This window comes from Ursus arctos, unplaced genomic scaffold (assembly GCF_023065955.2).
Source record: "Ursus arctos isolate Adak ecotype North America unplaced genomic scaffold, UrsArc2.0 scaffold_30, whole genome shotgun sequence".
NCBI classification, from domain to species: Eukaryota; Metazoa; Chordata; class Mammalia; order Carnivora; family Ursidae; genus Ursus; species Ursus arctos.
This window is the reverse complement of record NW_026622986.1, coordinates 10,328,033-10,350,746: the sequence shown is the minus strand read 5'-3', so window position 1 is coordinate 10,350,746 and position 22,714 is coordinate 10,328,033. Positions and strand designations below refer to the sequence as shown.

Sequence of the window (22,714 nt, the reverse complement as noted above, 5' to 3'; positions counted from 1 at the left end):
CGAAGCATTTGGAGATGATAATTACTATACACAACACAAAACGTATCTGAGAATAATATAAACCTGAGGTATAGTCGATAGATTCCAGGACGGTTTGTTCTCCTTTTCCTGAGAAATGTTTCAGCAGTTCTATATCGTTCTTAACAATTGTTGGGTTTAAACATATTTCTCTGAAATGAATGGTAAGAAACTCATTTTAACACTCTAAAAGAGAATCTCCAGTAAACACATGAAAATATTCCATTTCGGGGGGGGGATTGTTTTTTATAATTAAAATTGTCATTAAATTATACCACAACTAAAATATTGCAGTTAGCTTTAGTCATGTTATAATCTGACAATACTGTCAAAACACCAAGAATCAGTGACTCCTATTTAATGCAACATTAAATATACTCATTTAAATATTCACTTCATTTCTTAGTGGTAATACTATTAATACTAGAAAAAAACTAGAAAAACGAGCAAGTTCTAAACCTTACAAACTCTACACGGTATTTGCATTACTATTTAGTCATTTATCTCGTAGCCTGAGGAGCCTAAAAATAACAAGGCCACTTCGTGTCCTCAGAATCAGGTGAAACCCTGCAGAAAGCCTTAGTAATGCTAACTGCGAACTTTTAAGTTTTAGAATTAGAAATATCCATGCAATAAACTAAAATCTTATTCCAATAAAATCTAATGTTAAGGGGTGCCTGGGTGGCTCAGTGGGTTGAGTTTGACTCTTGATTTTGGTTCAAGTCATGATCTCAGGGTCCTGGGATCTGGCCCTGCGTCAGGCTCCGTGCTTAGCGGGGAGCTGGTGTGAATTCTCTATCTTCCTCTCCCTCTGCCCCTTCCCCCAACCCCCACCCTAGCACGCATGTGCTGTCTCTCAAATAAATAAATCCTATAAGAAATTAATGTTAAATCAATAGCTATAACTTCCATACTTTATTTGTGTGTGTGTGTTAAAAAAAACTCGGAAAGCACTTTTTGTAACTAATTTTTAGAGGTTTCTGTTTTCTAAAGGACTCACAATGAAATATGTTTGAGGGAACGATTCAGTAGGTGCAGATCCAGCTGCTTAAGGAGCTTGCCGAGCTTCATCTTAATCTCACTTTCAGGATCTTCGTCCTTGGTGATTTTGTCCAGAATATTTACGACGGAGGTGTCTTCTTTCATTGTGTTATAATCCAAACCCAGGATTTTTGTTACGGGATCTTTGTTAGCTGATCAAACAAATAAATGAATAAAAATGATCCTCTTTGTCTTCTGTGGCAAGAAACATAAAGACTAACAAATCCTCTGAAACCCACCCAAATGTGCATCTTTTCATTAAGCTTGCTCGGATGGGCCCCATTTGAATGAATCTCTGCTTCTCAGGTTCTATTGTGTTTCGGAGCTTTCTTGTACTCCTTGAGATGCTCTCCCTTGTACTGAAGCATCATCTCTCTACAGCAAATCTCTAATGAGACAAAGAACAAGACCTTCTTTTTTCTTTAGCTGACTGTGGGGTATTGTCCAGCATGGGCATCCAATCAATATATTCAGAATTGATTTGAAGATAGAGAAATACTGGTCTCCTTAGAAGAATCATCACTAGAACTCTGCGTGTGTGTGTGTGTGTGTGTGTGTGTGTGTGTGTATGCACCAGTGCTCAGTGTTCACAAATGCTTTCTTTCCAAAGTAGCCTGTTTCTCTCAGTCTACAGAGCCACTGCCAATCTTTTCCACCTGTTCAAACTGCTAATATTTTCAATGCCTTTTGATGTTCGGGTTGGAAAAACAAATCTGCCCAGTACTTACACACATACCAAAATTACACTGAAAAACTTCAATACTAACTCATGATCAAGGCTGACATAGGTGTGAAAGTCGACCCTGGAGATGCTTAAAACAGAATTTGGTAAAAGCCAAAGAACCATGAAGTTGCAAGTGAGGAAGAAGGGGGCAAAGCCTTATTTGGGAAGGAGGAATTCAAGTAAGATGAAATATATATGCATTTGGACAAGGAGGGAGAGAAGGCCTACAGGACTAGTTCAGAAAACTCGACCTGAATGAAATGAAGAGAAGCACGGGGATGGCAGTAACGCTGCAACAGGGAGCAGACTACGGCGTCAGGAAATAGCACAAAAGGCGTAGGGCCTCCTAGAAAAGACATCAGGGGAGGGGCAGGGAAAGGAGATGTAGGAATCATCCATTTACTGAGCATCTCAAGTTAATCACCCTTATGGCAGTCATCTCATAAAGACTCATGTAAAGAAGGTACTAGATGAATTTGGGGGAAAGACAGAAACCTGACCCCCGAATTGCCATGCACCATGGAATTTGGACCCAAAACTGGGAGTTGTACCCAGAACTCTTACAGAAAGCAGCAAAGGGTACACATTTAGCCAAACTAGATATATAGCAGCCAGTCTATGTATTAAGTTCATATGCTAAATTGAATTTGATGCTATTAACAATCTCCTTGAATTCAGTTTTACTCTGAAGATTTCATTCCTTCTCAGCAAAATAGCTGTGATGTACAGTAGCCTAATAAGGAAGAGTTGGCAAGAGATAAGAAGAAGCTGCTGTCCTAAGGTTTACATCTTAAAGAATTCTTTTTTTAAAGGATCATCTTCCCATGTCACAGCAGTAGACACAAGAATGGTGAGAGGCAGGACCCAGGCACCTCATCCATGGGACCTTCTAGTCACAGGATTCCAAAGAAGCAAAACATGTATACGACATCGTTATCTACTGTTAGGTCTTTCTACTCATAAGAAAAAGTGAGAGTACCATTACAGCAAGCAACTGATCACATTCTTTTTTGTATGTTAGATGCTTAGACAATAAAAATCTACATCCTTAATGAAGAAGAAAAACACTTTCCCTCGAATGAGTGTAACTATTCACAGAAGGCTGTGCAGCCCACAGTGGAACGGGGCTGAGACCAATGCAAAGTGAGATTATTCTGCACTCTCTTCTCCATTCATTTTAGAGGAGACAGAGTAGAGGGAGGATTCTGGCGCCGGCCCTGCTAATCTGTCTTCTTTCCCATGTGGACCTCAAAGGCTACAGGCCTCTGGTCTTTCCAGAAGCTAGGAAGCCTCTCTTTAAACCACATGCTAAAATTAGAAATCTAGAAGCTTGCTAGGGGTAAAGCATTAGGCTTTTCATTTTAAAGTAGAAATTGGATATAAGCATGATATTCAGCCAAGAAAAATGAATGACATTTTTATGAAGTTGAACATAGGACTTTTTACCTTTTAGGCTACAGAACTTTTTCTAAGAGACTGTAACAATTGATTCCCCCCAAGATTATGATTCTCGAAGTTCAAATTACAGACTGGAGCAAAGCTATCACCTTCGATACAGGCCTGTGCTTCCTTCAGCTTTGTGTCTTTGGCAGTAAGCAGGAAGCGTGACAACTGCCCAAAGCTCCTGATCTTAATGTGTGGCACAGAGAGAAACAGCAAGGGCTGCCCATCTTTATCAACTTCTTCTGATTTGACTGTTGTTTCACTAGAAAATTAAAAAAAAAAAATCAAAAGCTTAAGGTTACCTGGATGCGAGTGAAGTTAAACATAAGACATTTCAACAAATTATTCCTACAATTATCATATGGTTTCACTCATATGTGGAACATAAGGAATAGCATGGAGGACATAGAGGAAGGGAGGGAAATCTGAGGGGGGAGAAATTAGAGAGGGAGATGAACCATGAGAGACTATGGACTCTGGGAACCAAACTGAGGGTTTCAGAGGGGACGGGGATAGGGGATGGGGTAGCCGGGTGATGGGTATTGAGGAGGGCATGTGCTGTGATGAGCACTGGGTGTTATACGCAACTAATAGATCATTGAACACTACATCAAAAACTAATGATGTACTATACAGTGGCTAACTGAACATAATAAAAAAAACCCAAATTATTCCTGTGTCTCATTATAAAACACAAAATATAAATATTTCTTGTTAGAAGCTCATCTCTTTCCCTACTTGAGCCACACTCAGACCCTTAAGCTCTCAGCCTTAACAGCAAGCATAGAGAGCAACACAATATATCCAGGAAGAAAATTTTAAGCAGTTCCTTCAATATTTACATGAACTCAATCAGTTTCTGTTTTTGTTTTTCTTAAAATGTGTTGGACATCTTTAAAAAAAAAATCACTGGTTCTACAGGACCATTCATGTTTTGGGAATTTCTAATGTTATATTATTTATAAAATTTACACCACAGTAATTAGTGGTTAGAAATTTTCTTGGCTACTCTGTGTTTATGAACAAAAAGCCATAAAAAAAAAAAAAAGAGAGAGAGAGAGAGACAAACTAGATTCCCTCTGTGGATTGCTTTCCCACTCCAAACCCCTAATTTGGTTTACTTTAGGATAATAAACAGTATTTCTAAATGGACTTTTCCTGATCAGAAATTACTGAGTCTCCTGCATTTGTGTGTCTGTCCATTTTAATTATTTGTTTAGATCGACATTTAAAAAATATCAAGATGTTTTTATGGGAGTGATATTTCTATATGTTTCTACCACTTGCAACATGAACTAAACTGCCTAGGTTTTTATTATGTACGGATATCCCGGGCAAAACTGTTCTCATCTTAAGACCTGGTCTAACATATTTTAAATCATAATGCAGATAAACTAATGGGCAATGTTGCCCGTTCATCAGAAAAAGTAAACCTGACAGACTCAGGCTCAGGCTAGTAGCAGCACTATTTCACTACAAAAGGAACAAGAGGATAGAGACTTGGGGGCAGTTAATCGTGGCTCCCCACAGATAGCCACGTCCTAATCCCCGAAGCCCATGAATGTGCTGCCTCGCATGGCAAAAGGGACCATGCAGGTGCATTAAGCTGGGGACCTTGAGAGGGGAAGACTATTCTGAAATATGCAGGAGGGCAAAGTCAGAGGAGCTGATGTGACATGGAAACAGGTCAGAGCAACACAGAGCCAGGAGCCTCCAGAAGCTCAAAAAGGCAAGAACGGATTTTCCTTCAGTCCCCAGAAGAAACGCAGCCCTGCGAACACCTTGATTTTCACCCAACAGACTCAGTGTAGTCCTTTCACCTCCAGAACAATAAGAAATTAAATCTGCGCTGTTTTAAGCCACTAAGTGCGTGATAACTTGTTACAGCAGCAAAAGGAGGCTGATACAGGGATTTCGGCCAGTCTGCACACAGAAGGTGCTCAATAAATAGAAGAGGGATAAATGGGTAGAAGATTTCTAGACGGACCAGTGCTGTGTGTCATATACAACATGCATGTTTTGTCTAAAATAAAGCTTTGGGAATCATGTCTTTAGGATTGAGGTGATTTCTTCAAGGTTTGTACCGGGCTGGCCGCGCGTGCTAAGTGGATGACGACAAGACTAAGTTACAAGCCGACTGGATGCCAACAATATCAAGCCACTGAACTCGAGAAGGTGAAACTCCTGGTGAGAAATGGGAAAAGTCAAGGGCACAGGACCCATATTTCATTGCTCCCACCGGCTGAAACCTGTAACTCGGCAGAGAAGGAGGAAGTAAACGCCAGCGATAGGGAGGATGTGGAAGGGCGGTTTTGTTTCTGGGTTCACAGTTTCTAAGGCCTGAAGAAAGAGCTTCTGGAAAGAAAAATACCGCACTCACCTCGTGAGGTCAAGATGAATGTGCTATAAATGAACTCTGCGGACCTGATCAAAAGACTTTTAAACTGGAATTGGGGAAGACGGCTGAAACTACTATAGCTTATACTATAAAGCGAGAGAGCAGGAGAATGTCTCATTTATTTCATCCCCAGTGCCTAGTTCAGTGTCCAGAACATAGTAATTACTCAATAAATGAGTCTAAATAGTAGCAAGGGAAATGAGGCTATAGTTGAGAAACTAGTTAGTAATTCTCAGGAATGAAAAACAAAGAGCTCAGTAACAAAAGTTATGGCCACTGATCTTAATACCATGACACAGAAGTTTTACCAAAATATGGGGTACCAGTGGCTCACTTGGTTAAGTGTCTGACTCCTGCTTTCGGCTGAGATCATGATCTCAGGGTCATGAGACCGAGCCCCGTGTCAGGCTCCACGCTCAGCACGCAGTCTGCCTGTCCCTCTCCCTCTGCTCCTTCCCCCTGCTCGCTCGCTCTCTCTCTCAAATAAATAAATAAAATCTTAAAAAAAAAAAGTTTTACCAAAACATAATTATTGTCTCATAAAACAATACAATTTTGAGATCAGAGATCGTGCGACTGAGCCTTCATGACACTGATTAGAAAATTAGAACAAAAAGGCAAAAGGATCAAACCATGCCCAAAACCAAGGAGTACTGGGAGATAAGCAATAACAAAGATGCCTCTGGAGATTCACAAAAGAAAAAAGAAAACTAGGAACCAGGAAGGTATGAATTGTGAGGAAAGTGGACAGGGGGATGAGGGCCACTGCACAGGGCCTGACTTCTCACCCACCCAGAACTCCTACCAGAAGAGAATTTTGTCCCAACTCAGACATATCACTGAGCCAGCAGAGAGACATTCACAGCGGAAATACCACAATATTAAAGCCAACATGATTCAAAAATCATAGTTCTACCAAAGAAGGAGAGAAAAGAACAGGTAATAACATTTTCACTACGTGATTTTGAATGCTTATCCAGTTTCTAAATTTTCCAAGCTCCATTCTAATAAGTCAAAGCAACTCAGCTCCGTGTACCACCAACAGATGGTGTTAATCATTGCAGGGTGTCATTTGTCCCTAGCTTAGAATGGACTTGGCTTCATTCTGAGGTATCTTATGAAGATTAGTAACCTCATCCTGTCTGATAAGAACAAAAGCAATTGGAAATGGTGATACAAGGAGGCCTCTGATTTCCATTAAAATGAAAGTGGAGCTATTTTCCCCAAACATTGAACATGGAGAGACGATGACAAGTGTTATTCCAGGACGAAGAGCTGTACATTAGAAATGATTCTAAAGGAAAAGGATGAGTCATCTAACACGTGGAAAGTGGTGTGCCTATCTACTCAACAACGATCCTCACAAAAGAAGATGGGCGATGAATATAAAACCTTTTCAGTGCGTGATGAGCGGAGCAGTTTCAACGTCAGACGCCTGTGAACCTAATTCAGAAGAAGGCTGATCGCACTTTTACCGTTACTGATCGCTACGGAGAGCGCATTTGGAGATGCACAGCATCAAACGAGAAATGAGGCCACGAGCGTACATACGAAAGAGGTCAACAAAAGGGGGTAGCTTACCTCTTTCAGCAGACTTTCCATGCAGATAAAACCGACTTATTTTGGAACAAGAGGCTGAGAGAATGTATATTCCCCCAAAGAAGAATCAGCCTAAATATCCTAAAATACCCAAGAATATTCCGGTTTGGTAGAATCACAGCCAGGTACTCCACGGCCAAAGCCGTTATGATGACTTAGCAATCTGTATCTACGCAGACTTGCAGACCTGAATCCTGTCTGAAAGGAGAGAAAGCTATAAAGGTCAGAAACAAGAACAATGGATAGAAAAATTGGCCCAAGGAAAAGCTGCCTTGTTTCAATTTGACAGAAGGAAGGTAATCAAGGGGCAGTTGGTTCAAAACACACATGGTGCCGAAACGTCGAGACATCCTGCTTAGGAGGGACCACTGCACATAAAGACTGGACACAGAAGAATGGAAATAGTGCAAAAAAGAAATCGGACAAGGATAAAGAAAGAGAAACAGTGATATAATTGAGGTGTGAGTAACAGCCCACCTACGCAGGTGACCACAGATGTGGTCATGTCTGTACCTGGGACACAAAATAAGTACGGAGGCAAGACACAATGACACTCTGGATATTCTTCTGACGTCTGCTGTAAATCCACCTTTGTGCTAAGTAGTTCGAATGTTCTGGAACCATATGGTTTTGCAGGTTAGTTCATCTTTCAAAGGTTAGGAAAAACAACGTGTGACACGACACTGAACTTAAGTGGGAGCAATGAATCATGACAAGCACTTAGGGAGGAAGTGACCATAGGCACAATTAGATATAAAATACCATTAAAAAAAAAAAGAGGAAATTCAGAGAGAAGGTAAAGCTTGATGGCAGAACCAAAGGGCTCCTGAAATGCAGTTCAAGAACGGTTTTTCAATTCTAAAACTGAAATTCAGAGTTTCTTTTTCACAAACAATCCCAAAGGGAAAAAAAATTGGAAAAGGCATCTCTAGGGAGCTGTGGCTGGTTAGTGGCCTGTCTTGGATAAGGTCAGACTTTAAAAAGTTCACATGCAAAGTCGAGGAGGAACATGGTGGCACAAAAGAGGATCCGAATGCCTGAAAGTGGAAAATAAACTGAAGCTGACCAAAACAGCAGAAAAGATTTATATATGTATATGCAAATTAACCCTGTATAATTATAATACAGTTACATTTCCATAAATTCATATTCACCTATGTTCACAAGAGCTAAGCTGACAGCCCCCTGTATGATGTGGAGGTAGGATTTTTTTTTTTTAACTCTCAGATTTGGAAGGTTCTCATTTGAGGACAATGCCGATTGTCAAAAAGCCTCTCCCATATAGTGAGCAAAAATTACCACTCTCCCCCTGCCGCCCCAGGAATTGTTGATTTTTTTTTTTAAAGATTTTATTTATTTATTCGACAGAGATAGAGACAGCCAGCGAGAGAGGGAACACAAGCAGGGGGAGTGGGAGAGAAAGAAGCAGGCTCATAGCGGAGGAGCCTGATGTGGGGCTCGATCCTGTAACGCCAGGATCTCGCCCTGAGACGAAGGCAGACGCTTAACCGCTGTGCCACCCAGGCGCCCCCGGAATTGTTGATTTAAACACCAGAAGGGATTTTGTCTGTATCAGAGGTCACAAAACCAATGCCTACTTGGCCCTGGAGGGTCGTATGGATGAGTGGAAAGCCGAAACATAAAGCAAAAGCAAATGTTGGAGTGTGGTCACCTGGAGAAGGCATTCCGCTATCAAAAGAAATGCAAATCAGATTTAAAAATCAGATGAATAACGTGGTGGCCGAACAAAACATCCTCAGATTTCACCTGAGCGCCTCCTGTTTGCAATCCCCGGGTCAGAACACTTCTGAGGTTCATAGATGTTAAAGAATTTGCCCGAAACCTACAAACCAATTCACAGAAATATGTACAATGAAGATACTACATTCTAGAAGCAATTTACGGGCTTACCTGACAATATAACCCGATTCAAATGCTGAGGGGTCCAAGTTTGTTTTCCATTCAAGTGGTTCTACAAAAACATATTTTGCCTCTTGAGGATGTTTGTAGATAAAACTCTCCACAAACATCATAATTTCTTTCAGTATCGCCTCATTGAGAGGAGTAGTTTCCAAGGCTCGGGTCCCATACCCGGCAGCAGTCCACTGCGCCGATCTCGTCAGAGCCACGCCCATGGGATCCTCGATGCTCAGATCTGAGCTTCGCACGCACGCTGCATCAGAATGGAAAGAGAAACGGAGGATAGCAACCACCTTTCCCCCAGAACGGTTTTCACTTTCAAGCCTTTAAGCCACCCAACCCTCATTCTGCTTATTAGTCGTAGTGGTTGATTTTTTAATCATCGAGTTGCTCTTTAATGCAATAAAATAGTGCATTTTTACTGAGCCAGCTCTAAGTAAAAGTGATGAGCACTTGAATTTTCCAATATCTGTCTCCCCTGAAGTAAATAACTTGCTCATTTCCCTGGGCCCAAGAAAGTTCAAGTAACTGGGCAGAAAACAGAAAGAGAAAACTCCAACAGTGCAAGGGAGAACTGGAGGAGGTGGCATCAAGGCCTTCGGTCCATAGGTCTGTTGGAGCTGGAGGCGGGTGGGCAAGGCTCTTCTGAGCTGGGCTGCGCATTGTTTAAAACCATGCTGTGAAACTGAACTCTGTTACTCTGACTGGCTTGTAACATTAAATAAGAGCCAAATTAGAAAGCAAGTTCTCATGTGAACATTCAAGGCTTTTTTCCCTGATAGTCTATACTAGTCTGTTTTTTCCTAAAGGGGATCATTAAAGCCTTCCTTAGAATATTAGAATGGTTATAAAGTTATATATAGAATAGAATGAGCTTTCCCCCCATCATTATGACTAAAGCTCAGAAGTACCAAGACTCTACAGAAATGACATGGAGATTTTGGGGTTTGTACTGTATTAAATCTTGATATCCAGTAACAGGACATCTAGCTCAGTGGTTCTCAGTGAGGCAGTACTCATAATACAGAAGTATTATAAAAGACATTTCATTATCAAAATGATAGGAAGGGGACATCATTGACATTCAGTGATGAGGACCAAGAATGCCCGATGTCCTGCAATGTGCATGATAGTCCCCAGAAGAAAGAATTATGCTACAATCTCCAGGCATCTAGTAGGTGAAAAACTTCAGATAAGTAATATCTGCGCTTAAAACCTATCTCCACTTTACAAATAATCACAAATTTTTTTTTCACAGTTTTGATATACACTGAATTTTCCAGGATTGCAACCATCGTGTAAATCGAAGGAAAGTTGTACATACTTTGTTTTATATGGAAGTCTATCAAGAGCTCAGCATTTTGGAAACTCGTGCCATTGATGACCACACCGGTCACACAATCTGAGTGTCAATGACGTGTTTGTGTCAGCCTGCATTTGGAGCAACTGCATTTACAGGAGGTAATTGTCTGTAAGGCTGGAGCATCTGACTACTTCACTGCATATTCCAGCGGAGCGGTACCCGAGCATTTCCATGCTGATATTGTATTACGATGTCTTACCTTTTCAGTTTCCTTTATTTTACAGTTAGAGCACTAAGAACATTTAAAACTATGCACGTATGTAGAATTATTTAGAACTATGACTTTGGAGTAGCAAAGCAGGTATTAGAAAATATTTGTTATAAAAAAACAATAGTTCTCAGGGCTGAGAACGGCTGATATATGTGTATGTAAATATGTGTCTATTTTTATATCTGTATAATCATTGCTAGTGAAATAAAATGTATACAATTAGGGTACAATTTGTTCTGTGCACTTATTTCACTATTTCAGTGGTTTATTTCTATTGCTTGATTCTGAACAAAAGCATGTACTGATGCTCACACGTAACACCTGATTTTCCCAATATTATGAGAGTAAGTACGAGCGAAGTTCAAATAACTTTATCGTATACAGAAAGTCTTAGGTGCACGGTTCTGCTTTTTTTATAATAATATTTTTTTATTATGTTAGTCACCATACAGTACACAGTTCTGTTTTTAATCTTAATTAAACCATTTGTTTCGATGGTCTTAGAAAAGTATGGCTTGTGTATCATTTCCTTCTTGTACCTTTTTCAAGGAAAATGTGGACGTACCTAGATTACATAAGACTGTACCAGTCAACACCCCGTATAGCAACTTCCTGGAAGACACCTTAAAAAGAGCTAAGAAATGCAAAAAAGGTCTTCTTTTCATCATGATAAATTTTTATACAAAAGTAACTGTAACACATTTGAATCTCTTCAAATTGGTTTTCTGAATCTGGTAAAACAGGAGCTGCAATAATGAACAGGCTTGATTTGAGAAGGCTGGTTAAGAAAATTTCAGGGGGGCCTAGGACAATCCAGACCACATATAAAATATCATCAGGGGGGAAAAGAAGTGGAACAAATCCCAAACAAGACAAGACAGGTATAAAAAGGTTTAAAGAGAGAGAGAGAAGTACTTTGCAGGCTTAACTGAATAAATTTTAAAAAGAAAACAGTGTAATCTAATGTTTCTCATGTTAAGTCTAGGAGATTTCTAATGGCTTCATTTCACAAAAGAACCAGAACTAAAAGCATTTATTCCACTAATTCTAGAGGCATTAAAAAATGGTCAGTATAACTCAGGTAAAAATACAAAACCAACACTTTTTATCAAAATAGGCTGTTCCTCAGTTTCTACCCACTGCCAATCCAGGTGTCCTTTTGGCCTAAGAACCATGGTTACAACCAATACATGTGAATACAGTACATATCTTTAAATTAACTTAAGATTGTTAGAAAGTGTAATGCTTAAAAGGAAAAAAAGTTTTTGTGCATGTGCTTGCACAAACTGAGAATCACTTATATTCATTTTCTCTACTAATTCTACTCATTTTCTCTACTAATCAAATCGCTGATAGAATTTTTCTTAAGGGTTTGTTGCAAGCTTCCTGTATCATTAATAAAATGAAACCCGTCCGTGAATAATTTCTGTAACACTCGAGCAGAAGCAAACCGAATTCTTTACGAAGCTCTGGGAATGCAAGCCTCCACTCTGAGATTAGAACTGTGGCTGGTAACATTGATAGGAGTCAGTGCACGCACTGGCATATTTCCGAGAAATACAGAAAAATTAAAATTTCAGAACTGACATGAACAGCGCCCTGAGTCAAAGTTCACTCAAACCCTGGTGAAAACACGCGATGGCGGCACCAACCAGGCCGGTGACAAGCGTTCGAGTGGGAGGCTCCGTTTCTAGGGAGAGGGGGTAGGGGAGACAGGATAGCTAGAAGGTGGCACAGCTGCAAGGGCGGAGGGGAAAGGCGAAGAGGGGAAGAGAGGCAGGGAGTCGGCCTGAGAAGCGGAGAGAACGGAAGACGGAGGAGATGGGGTCGCGGCACGGTGGAGAGGGGGGCTCGGGGGCGAAGGAGCAGGAGGTGCCCGGGCAGGGGCAAGGTGTCGGCGGGGAGGCAGGGGCTCCATGGGGGCGGGTGAGAAAAGGGGAGAGGACGGAGCTCGGGCCCGACGAGAGAAAGGGAAAGAAGCGGGGGCCCGAAAAGGCCCCCATTTCTCGAACCACGCGTTAGGCTGCAAGGACCCCAGCGCGGGGCGGGCGCGAGCTGCGGGGTCCGTGGCCGCAGGAGCAGCGGCGAGTCCCCCCGGCGGCCGCGCTGCGCCCACCGGCCGCACTCACCTGCAGCGCCCAGCTCCGCGCCCGCACTGCGCCCCGCGCGGCTCGCAGAGCGCCCGCCTGTTGCTAGGACGCCAGGTAAACAGCCAGCGCCCGGCAGCCGCGCAGCGCGCCGCCGCCCCGCGGAGGAAAGCTCCGAGCCCGCCCCCCGCGCCGCGGCCGCCGCGCCGTCGCGCGCAGAGCCCGCCCAGCCCGCAGCTGCGTGCCCCCGCCGCCCCGCGCTCCCGCACGCACGCCCGCCGCGCCGCCGTCCGCCCGGGGACGCCCTGCCGCGCGGGGTTCCACCGCCGCCCGCAACCGCAGCTCCCCGCTCGTCCCCTCCCTGGAGACGGTGTCGTGCGACCTCCCTCTTTGAGGACGCGTCCTGACTCGCTCCACCAGGTGGGAAGCGTTTACCTTCGTTAAGGCCACGCGCTGTGCGGGCGTTGGGCGGCGATTCGTGTGACAGAAAGGAAAGAGCAGATGTTCGTTAGAAACGCCGCTTTATGTGTCTGCACAGGTTTCTGGACAGGTGTTCTGCCGTGTTCCATTCGGTGTTCTATGTACCTTAAGTCTTCACTGAGTTCTCAAAATAGCATAGGGCCTCTCACCGGATATTTGAGGCCTCCATGGGCTTCTCCGAAAAGCAAATGTGCTGGAATACACGAATACTCCCTGCAAAAGCAGAATCTGCTTTTCAGTAGTCTAATTCAGAGAATTGGAGTGAAATGAGAACATTTCCCCGTATTTTTAAATACCTTTTACCAAGATGGCCTTAACCCCACCTGTAGACACTTCTGCTAACAAGAGTCGCAGCTCTGAAAAACCAGATGGGGCCGAAGGAGTGGGAAAAAGAAAATGTTTGGGAAAAAATAATAAAAGCGAGCAAGAACAGTATACTACCTTTGAGGGTAGGGTGTTTAGGGATGGGTACTGGATACTTTAGGGTGGTGGAATGTTTAGGAACTAGAACTGGATTCTTTTCCTAAAGTCGAAGACGCGAATATGGATGATGTTAGGGTATTACATTTCAGGATATTATATTGTCCCGTCTTAAAAGCAGAGCCCTTTGGCAGACACACAGGGAAATTAGAGAGATTAGGCCTTTGTTGGGATTCTTTTCTTTTTTCCTTCTTTCTTTTTTAAAGTTGTTGGAAGTGGAATCATTTTGCCTAAAGTAGCCTCTACCTCCAGAGAAGCCTAGACTTGCAGTGAACCAGAAGGGAAGATTATATGCTAATAGGTATATAATCTGAACGGAGCCCTTTCACAAATGAGCAGATTACATTCTGAGACAATCACGGCATCATACCCGTAGAGTGAGGCAGGTCACACTGGTGAGGGTCAGAATCTACCCTTCAGAGGGAGGTTGAAACAGTCCCGGAGCAGGGAAATTTCTTTGGGTGCTTTCTGTCACTTGCACATTTTAACCAGCTGTGTAAAGTGAGAAAGCATCACTGAGCCCAACATAGAAACTGGGCAGAGATGTACAAATTCAGGACACTTGACCTTGGTTTGCAAAGCTGGTTAGAAAGCCCGTGCCCACCAAGATCTGAGTAGCTGTGTCCTCCTTTGCCAAATTCATGCGAAGTATCACAATCTACCATTGCTTAATCTGATGGCCAACTTTGAATTTATTAACCCTGAGATTGTCCAAGGAAAAAAAATCATGTAATAATATCTATAGGATTCCCAGCTGGCTTCTTCCAGTTTTTCCTTGGCATGTTGGAGTGCCTCGGTCCTGGAGGCGCCACCATCCCACTCCTCCACGCTTTTGGCTTAAATGACTGCTTCTCAGAGACCGCTGAGCACCCAAACTAATGAAGCCCCCGGTGGGATTTGTCTTGACTAGTCTGTCTTACTTCCTGCTTGCCACCTCCACAGTAAGCTCCGTGAAAGAGACCTTCCTGTCCCTTTCAAGTCCCTATCCCTAAGATCTAGAAGAGTGACCGACACGTGGAAAGAGTAAAATTGGTGAATCACCTAGTCAAAGATGCCTTGCTATCTGGCATTCTTTGTTGAGCCGGGCACGGAAGGGTGAAGCTCACATTTCCTCGGACACAGTTGATAGAACCAACTGGATGATTCTAAGTGGCTGTGTTCAGGAAAAGAGCCTTTCACGCTGAGAGCACACCCAGGAGTCTGCTGTAGCAGAGGACCTTCCCGGCACTGCCTTCATAAAGAATGGACGCGGGACCCAGTTCTGTCCAATGGAGCTTTACAGAAAGTCTGCCAAGGACTTCTGGGAAAGGCTGGAGGTTGTTGGCCTTTCCCGGTAACTTCATGTCAGCTGAATATGCTCCCTGTGAAACCACCCACCCTGGCTCAGACCAGCTCAGCTCCTCTGTAGAATTCAGGCACACATTCTGTGTTACAGTCTGATAGGGCTGTTGTAACAAGGCACCACACACTGGGTGGCTGAAGCCACGGAAGTTTATTGTCTTACAGTTTTGGAGGCTAGAAGTCCAAAAACAAGTTGTGAGCAGGGTTCATGCCTTCTGGGGGCTGTAAGGGAAGGATTTATTCCAGGCCTCTCTCTTTGGCTTGTAGATGGCCATCTTCATGTCCGTGTGACATTCTCCCTGTACACCTGTCTCTGTGTGCAAATTTTCTTTTTTTCTAAGGATACCAGCCATATTGGATTAGAGTCCACTCTAATTAACTCATTCTTACTTAATTCACTCTGTAAAGAGCCTAACTTCTGTAAGGAGATACTGGGACCTCAACCTATGAATTTTAGGGAGGACACAGTTCAACACATAATATTATGTAAACAGAAAAAGTCAGCAGGTCCCAGGGGCCCATTCATCTGTGTTAGAGTGGGGCCAGCTGGTGTGAAGCAGCCAAGGAAGCATTTATAGGCGATAACCATGAGAAGGTGATAGGCAAGGTCTGTTTGAGTGCCAAGACAGGTGCAACTTCATAAGGCTTGCTGGGAAGTACCATCATTTACATTGTACAGTGATGGGGTTAAGTCTTATTAAGGGGAGAGATTGCCTCTCAACGGAATTTTTCAGGGGATTTCAACAGAAATTCCGATGATAGAAAATTGTGTGAAGTCCGAGGAAGTTCTAAGCACCCAATTTGCCAGATCCCACCTTCCATTGTAGATGGAGACTGGCAATCAGTTTCAGTTGCCTTCCTGTACACACAGCCATCTCTCAGGGGTTCACTTCTGACCAAGGCCCGTGGTCTGGACATGAAATGGCTCCTTCTAGATTCTAACCTTCTAGACCTTCGTTTATTCCATTAATGCTTTCTTTTGGCTACCATCACGTGCCAGGTGCTCTGTTAGCAGAACTAGGTTATCTAAATTTGGGTGCTGGCAAAAAAAAAAAAAAAAAAAAAAAGGACTCCATTAAAGTACATTCAGAATTTCTGGAATAGAAGGCAGGCCAGTAGCAGGGAGCACAGTGAGCAGGGGGAGGAGGGAGCAGGGAGAGGATGAGTACGTGGGCAGGGTTACATAAAGCAGGGGTCGAAGCCATGATAGAGTCAGATTTTATTCCAAGAGCAGTGAAAGTTACTGGAGGATTTTAAGCAGGTGCGACGTGATCTGATTTGTGGTGTCGGCCATTGGGCTCTGTTGTCAAAGTAGGCTATTAAAGTACCAGAGTTGAAGCCAAGAGACTCTTAATCAGCCCTGTTGGGTCAAGTTCCCCAGGAAACAGACTCCAAGATGAAGAAATGCTCGTGAGCCATTTATTGAGGAAAATGCGCAAGGAGATGAAAGCAATGGGATGGGACGAGAGCGGCTGAATTGCAGCGGGGAGCTCTGGAGCTGGGGTGGCCCTGCAGAGTTTTTCCATAGTGGGGTGAGGGGGCTGGACCTCGGCATTCCCACAGCAGCTCATCATTACTGGGCAGTCACTGGATACAGGCTGTCCTGGGGCGGGGGGAGGGGTGCTGTGCCGGCTCTCAGCCCTTAAGTGGAGAGCTGTCTGCTACAAATACTCCCCAGCAGGTGAGGACAAGCGTGCCTCGGCCCTGGAGGAGTGGGATGGAGGTGGGGGTCTGGAGAGTCCACAGCAGCCACTACAGTCCACCCCTTCACAGGTGAGATGCCCTAGCATCATGCAGTATGGCTGGGAGCGGCTTCTCCAGGATTCTGGTGGGCTGCTTTTCCTAGGGGAACTTAGGAAGAGAAAGATATGAGATAAAGCCACACACAGCCCCTGGCTGTGCAGCTGGTCTCACGGCCACAACGGATACTCATCATCTCCCCTCTCTTCTGCCTATTCCAGACTCCCCTCACCCTTTGCTGATCTAGATGGCTTACCTGGTGGGGTGATCCCCGGCCATCTCTGCTGAGGGATCTGAACCAATGGCATCACCAGCCCTTGTCACGTGGTGCCTATTTTATTTGTGCCTTTACCATCGAAATTGGGCAAGGAAATACCAAGCAGTCCACAGATGAACCACCCGAGCTCCAAACACATCCTCCCCTTACCCCATAGCAACCCTACCTCATCCTCATGATCAGGGTCAATTGCTCTGACCAGGGTCATGACTCCTTGACTTGCCTGTTGGTTTCTTGCACAAAGAGCCCAAAGTCACAAAGTTACCACAAGTTAAAGTTTAAGATTTATTTATTTAGTTTAGAGAGAGAGGGGGAGGAAGGGGAGAGAGAATCTCAAGCAGACTACGTGGTGAGCACGGAGCCCAGCATGGGGCTCGATCCCATGAAATCAAGACTCAGATGCTTAACTGACTGGGCCACCCAGGTGCCCCCCAAAAGTTAGTTTAATGTCCAGTGGTGGAACATTTCCTCCCTAGAAACCAGGACTTCTGAATGTGTGGAGCCCAGACATGCAGTGACAGGAAGCACAAATTCCCCCAGGTGACGGGTAAGCATGGCCACTCCTACTTCCACCTCTCTTTCCACTGGCTCTTTCTCCAGTGAGAGTTTTTCTTGGCACTTCAAAGACCTTACACTGTTGGTGTCCTTCCCCTAGGGTGTAGCCCCAACCCAGAGCAAGCATCTCCATTCTGGCCGTAGCTTCGGGAATCTAGCAGTTCATACGTCTGTCTGCTGGGGTCTCACAGCTGGGGTCCCACCTCCACCAGAGTGTTTCCCTCACCGCGCTCACATTATTTGCCCGACAAACTCGGGAAGTGCAGGTCAGTCCCATCACGAGAGAAGCTTCCTTCCGTTCTGCTGCCAGAGCCTCTATACCCAGCCTGTCTCTCACCCCCAGGCTTGCCCACTGCATCCTCCCCACTCCGTACCGCATAGGGCAAAGGATACATAGTTAGGTCTCTAAGTGGTCCCCTGGACGTCCTTTTCTTCCTCTCTGACTTGAGGTTGGGGTCTAGTGAGTAGAGAAGAGATGGCTAGCACAGGTCTCTCCGAAAAGCTCCTCCCTGGAATTTCCCTTCTACAACTCATTTCCCTTCTACAACTTCAGCGTGGTGAGTCAGGTAATTGGCTTTCCAGTGAGAGCTTTTACCGTTTTACATCTTGGCCTGGTTCCTCACTCTGAAATAAATTGTCTGTTGTATCTTGAATCCCAATGTCTTAAATTAGTGAAACAGTTTTAACATATTATTTCTCAGGTATTTGTACAAATTGTGGATGGTTACAGAGCAAATCAATAATATACATTACCTTAAAAAGTGAGGAAGAATTCATCGTTTTTTATTTATATACCTCTTTATCTTTTGATATGTTACGATGAACCTGTGTTCCTGTAGTAAAGAACTAGAATAGTATAAGAAATAATAAACAAAGGACATATAAGTAAATTCAGATTACATATACATATGAATTACTATTAGCCATTATTTGCCATATGTCAAATAACAAAGTGTAATAATTATTTCATATGTATCAAACAAAATAACTCTAAGTAAAATGACAGGAGTGCCTTAAACATCAGGGGCAACTTCATGGAGAACTTTGAGGCAGCTGCATGGAGAAAAGACGTTTTCACTGATTTTTATCTTGTATTTACTTGTGATGCAGTTGATTGACCTTTTGAATAGAAAATTTGAGTAAAAAAATAATTAAAATGACTGGAATCTCAAATCAAATTTGGGGGATAAGGGAGAAGCATGTTATAAGCTTCAGTACTATCGAAAAGAAAAAGAACATACCTAGAGAGGCACATTCTCTTCTCAGTTCGATCAACGCCTCTAGAAATGATGCAAGTGGTCTAGAGAATTCACGCCTACATGCCGCATCGCTAGCCTCCCAGTCAAGTGTGTCGTTATGCACCTCCCCAAAGCCCGCTAAGATCCAGTGGGGGATGGAGGAAGGGAGGGAAGATGAAACAGGCGAAACATGGCAAAAAAAATGGAAACTGGAGGAGTTAGATTGGCTTAGGAAAGAGGAGAAAGCAAAAACGAGTAGTTTGAAGGAGTCAAAGCCAATAAAAATAAAACATTTGCAAATGGAAAGACTCAGAGCTAGGTAACATCTCTGACGTTGCAGAGTGGACTGAAAACAGAGAGGCAGCTTGAAAGCCTTGGTGGGGAGCTAGACCCCAGCATCCTTTTCCCCAATAGAAGGATTCATAAGTTGGGGCACCAGAAACAGCCGAGAACTAAGAACATATGGGTATGCTGAGTGCTGAGACTCTCCTTAGCTCCCTTTCCCGGCCACCTTCCTCACAATGGCAACCCGATCATGCAAAAGAGCTGAGACTGAGCGACCTGATGACAAAAATCTACAGGTGCTGACACTCAAGTGTCCTTTCAAGCAAACACACAGGTGTTGAAGTATGTAGGTGGCAGGGGACAGGAGTGATAGGAAAAGAATTCTACCCTCTTTCAGAGTAAAGAGTCACTAATAGTTTCTAAAAAAGAAAAATCAAGAAATAGCAGTTTAAGCATGTTATTTAGAAATCTGAAAGTGCTGAGCAATACCAAGACAAGTAAAAGTGGTTGCCTATCACTGTGTTTTTAGCAAAACACAACCAGGAGCCAGTCATCTTCTCAAGGAGAACCAAGGCCAACTGCTTTGTAGAAAGCTGATCCTCCATCATCCAGGCCGGGCTAATGATCCCACAGACGTAGAGAGATCCAGCACTGATGAACACAGGCCATCAGGGGAGGGGAAGCTTCGATGACAGTTAACTATTGCCATGACAATGCTGCATAACAGATCACCCCAGAGCTCAGTGGTGTACCGGTTTATACTCACACTCAAGATCTGTAGGCCAATTGTAGTTTCAGTGGCGTTTGGCTGCTCTGGGCTGGGCCTCAGTGGCTCTGCTTCAGGCTCTGTGTTTCTGGGCTTGATGTCAGGCTGTGAACCTGCCCCATAGGTCTAGTTCTGGAACCCAGGCTGAGGGGCAGCGGCTCCCTGTTGCATGTTCTTGTCAACGGTGAATCAGTTCCACGGACTTTCCAAGTCTCTGACTGCATCGTATCAAACTGATAGCCTGTTGACCAAAACGAGTCATATGTTATTTGGAGCTGTTATTTGCCCAGTATAAAACCATAGCAAGGGCTGGGTATATGACACCGTGACAGCAGAGTGAAGACATCATTGGAACTAATCATCCAATCTGTCAAAACACTGTTCTTCACTTATCATTCATCATGTATCTAGTGTGCTCTAATTTTAGTCTTCATTCCCATTACATTATCAAGGTGGTTCAGTCACCTTATCCTATTCTCATTCTTCTAGCAAGAACATCTAGGAGGCATAGCCAGAATTAATAGTTAAATGTTCTGATGTGCTCCTTTATTTTCGTGCAGTTATTCTAAATCTTTTTTATGTTTTTATTATTTTATTCCTGATCTTTCCTTTATAATCTAAGCTCTCTCCTTTATCTAAATAAGAATACAGGAGACTGTAAAAGTTGTTCAATCCCGTTTTTTGTCATGTAGCCCTTGGTCCCTTTTCTGGATTTTTAAAAAGCAGAAACTCAGAGCAAAGTACACTGGAATGTAGGGTAGGTTATTTGATATAGAAAACGTGTAGTCTAGCCAAGAAGTGATTACTCCAGAAATCCTCATGGAGAATAAAGGATTTAATGTGCGACTTGATATTTTGGAAAAACAAACTGAGGATTAATAATATCCGGGTGATGTCTCCCAAAAACACCAAAGGAAACAGTGAAGACGTCTTAAAAGAATGGCTTCCAGATGCCTAGTAAATCATGTGTCCCTAACAAATGAGAACATGGCTAAGGGAGGATATTACTTATTTTGAAAAGATGTGCATTCTTTGGGGGAACTAGTAGCATTTTGCACTTCAACCTCGTAATATTATGAAAGAGATAGAAGCCAAGAGCATTATCCTTTTCAAATAATGAAGTGATGGATAAATTATTTACAATAAAAATCAGTTTTATCATTCAGTGTGATTTGTTTGTTAAGAAAATGAATAAATCAGGGTTTTTTGGTGAGGCGATTTGTCTGTCTCAACTGACTGGACTATATCTCAAAGTCTTGTGAAATGGGAGAGGATGATCGAAAAGAGAAAGGATAAGAAAACCAGGATGATGCTTTGCACATAGGCACGTTTTCAGACACATAAGTCAGAAAGACTCTGGAACCTGGAAATTGATTTCTTACAAACCATCTACTCCCACATACTCTTTGGACAGAGTTCATGCGTTCCCAGTTTGGAAACCACTTAGTTTGTCGATAGAGCCCCCCATATTCCTATGTCCTTTGAGGTCTTACATCGTTTACTCTGATACACTCCAGCATGGATTCGCATCAGTCAAAATGTACCAGAGCGTATTAGTTTTCAGAGTTGGGGTCATGAAGAGCACTTGGTAGGGTCACAGGCTTTGGTTTTTCATACTGAAATCTTCCGACTTTCTCTGCGTTTAATTTTCTCATCCCCGTAATATTACCTGGCAAGTGTCTGTGTTTGAGCAGTTTTTCTCTGCGTCCCGTCACTGAATTGAAGACAACAGAAACAGCAACAGCAACAGGAAAAAGAAACTGATGTCTAGGGAACACAAACAGATTGTAATCAGAGATTATAAAGAAGAAATTAGAACGTGTGCATTCTCTCTGACGAATATTGCACTTAATTACATTTCCTATAGAGGATATTAAGCGCAAATGGACGATTTCACAATTTCCATGGACATTAAGTGCTGGAGGTAAAAAAAAAAAAGGAAGTCCAAATGAACCAAATTAATCTTCTACTTCCTTCCTAACTAGCAAATCAGTTGAAAGTAGGAGGCAGAAGCATAGATTAATAAACCATATGCAATATATTGCCAGTTGTCATTTGAAGGAACTGTTTTTTTCCTCTGTCATATTGATTACCTAAGTGTTATAATAACATCACAGGAGCACTTTGGGATTAGGAAAGCCATGATGCTTGTCCCCCTCCTTCGCAGAAGTGCCTACTGCCTTAGCTTCTGTAAACTTATTCTTAGTTAAGATTAGGTGCTGGTGGCGAGAAACAAAGACTCTAAAAAACACTGGCTACAGAAGGCAAATTTATTACAGTAAGCTTGGAGCAAGCGGCTAATGCCTCAGCAGTAGCTCTCCTTTGCAGAATCCTGGGGGCCGGGCTCCTTCTTCATGGTGCGGGGCCCACGTGTCCAAGATCTACTCCAGCTCCGGCCGTCACGACTGCAGTCCAGCCACCAGGCAGGAGGAAAGCAGGAGGAGAAGGGTCAAAGGGCACAGACTGGCTTGCTCTTAAGGAAATTGCCACCTTGCATTTCTACTTATAGCTCATTGGCCAAAATTAATCATATGGAACATTTTTGCCTTTTACATTTTGAAGCTATCTTAATAGGTTCATAGAAATTTCAATTTATTTTCTTTTTTTTTAAATTTTTTATTATGTTAGTCACCATACCGTACATCATAAATTTGTTACATTTTCCTAAGATTTGACTCTTATCATTATGAAATGACCCTATTTTTCTCTAGTAATGATTTTTACCTGAAAGCGAATTTTGTCTGACTT

General features: G+C 43.2%; 1 protein-coding gene and 2 long non-coding RNA genes across 5 annotated transcripts in view; 2 read left to right on the top strand and 1 right to left on the bottom strand.

Moving 5' to 3' along the window:
* The window catches only part of LOC123000269 (uncharacterized), a 241,195-nt gene extending 230,332 nt beyond the window's left edge, over positions 1 to 10,863 (top strand). Inside the window, exon 4 of the long non-coding RNA XR_006408161.3 lies at positions 10,402 to 10,863. This is a non-coding gene — a long non-coding RNA (uncharacterized LOC123000269). The remainder of the gene's footprint in view (positions 1 to 10,401) is intronic.
* The window catches only part of ODAD2 (outer dynein arm docking complex subunit 2), a 176,095-nt gene extending 163,108 nt beyond the window's left edge, over positions 1 to 12,987 (bottom strand). Inside the window, exons 1-5 of one of the 2 annotated variants that reach the window (XM_026483517.4) lie at positions 12,847 to 12,987; positions 9,135 to 9,396; positions 3,331 to 3,488; positions 1,019 to 1,211; positions 64 to 170 (exon numbers count right to left, since the gene is read on the bottom strand). In XM_026483517.4, coding sequence (XP_026339302.3) covers positions 64 to 170; positions 1,019 to 1,211; positions 3,331 to 3,488; positions 9,135 to 9,358 — 682 coding nt within the window. In that variant the 5' untranslated portion in view covers positions 9,359 to 9,396; positions 12,847 to 12,987. Of the gene's footprint in view, positions 1 to 63; positions 171 to 1,018; positions 1,212 to 3,330; positions 3,489 to 9,134; positions 9,397 to 12,846 lie in introns of those variants that run through there. The other variant, XM_048219405.2, reaches the window with a different exon arrangement.
* A 41-nt stretch (positions 12,988 to 13,028) lies between these two features.
* Positions 13,029 to 22,714, top strand: part of LOC113244256 (uncharacterized) — a 73,722-nt gene continuing 64,036 nt past the window's right edge. Inside the window, exon 1 of one of the 2 annotated variants that reach the window (XR_006408150.3) lies at positions 13,029 to 13,224. This is a non-coding gene — a long non-coding RNA (uncharacterized LOC113244256). The remainder of the gene's footprint in view (positions 13,225 to 22,714) is intronic. The other variant, XR_003312337.4, reaches the window with a different exon arrangement.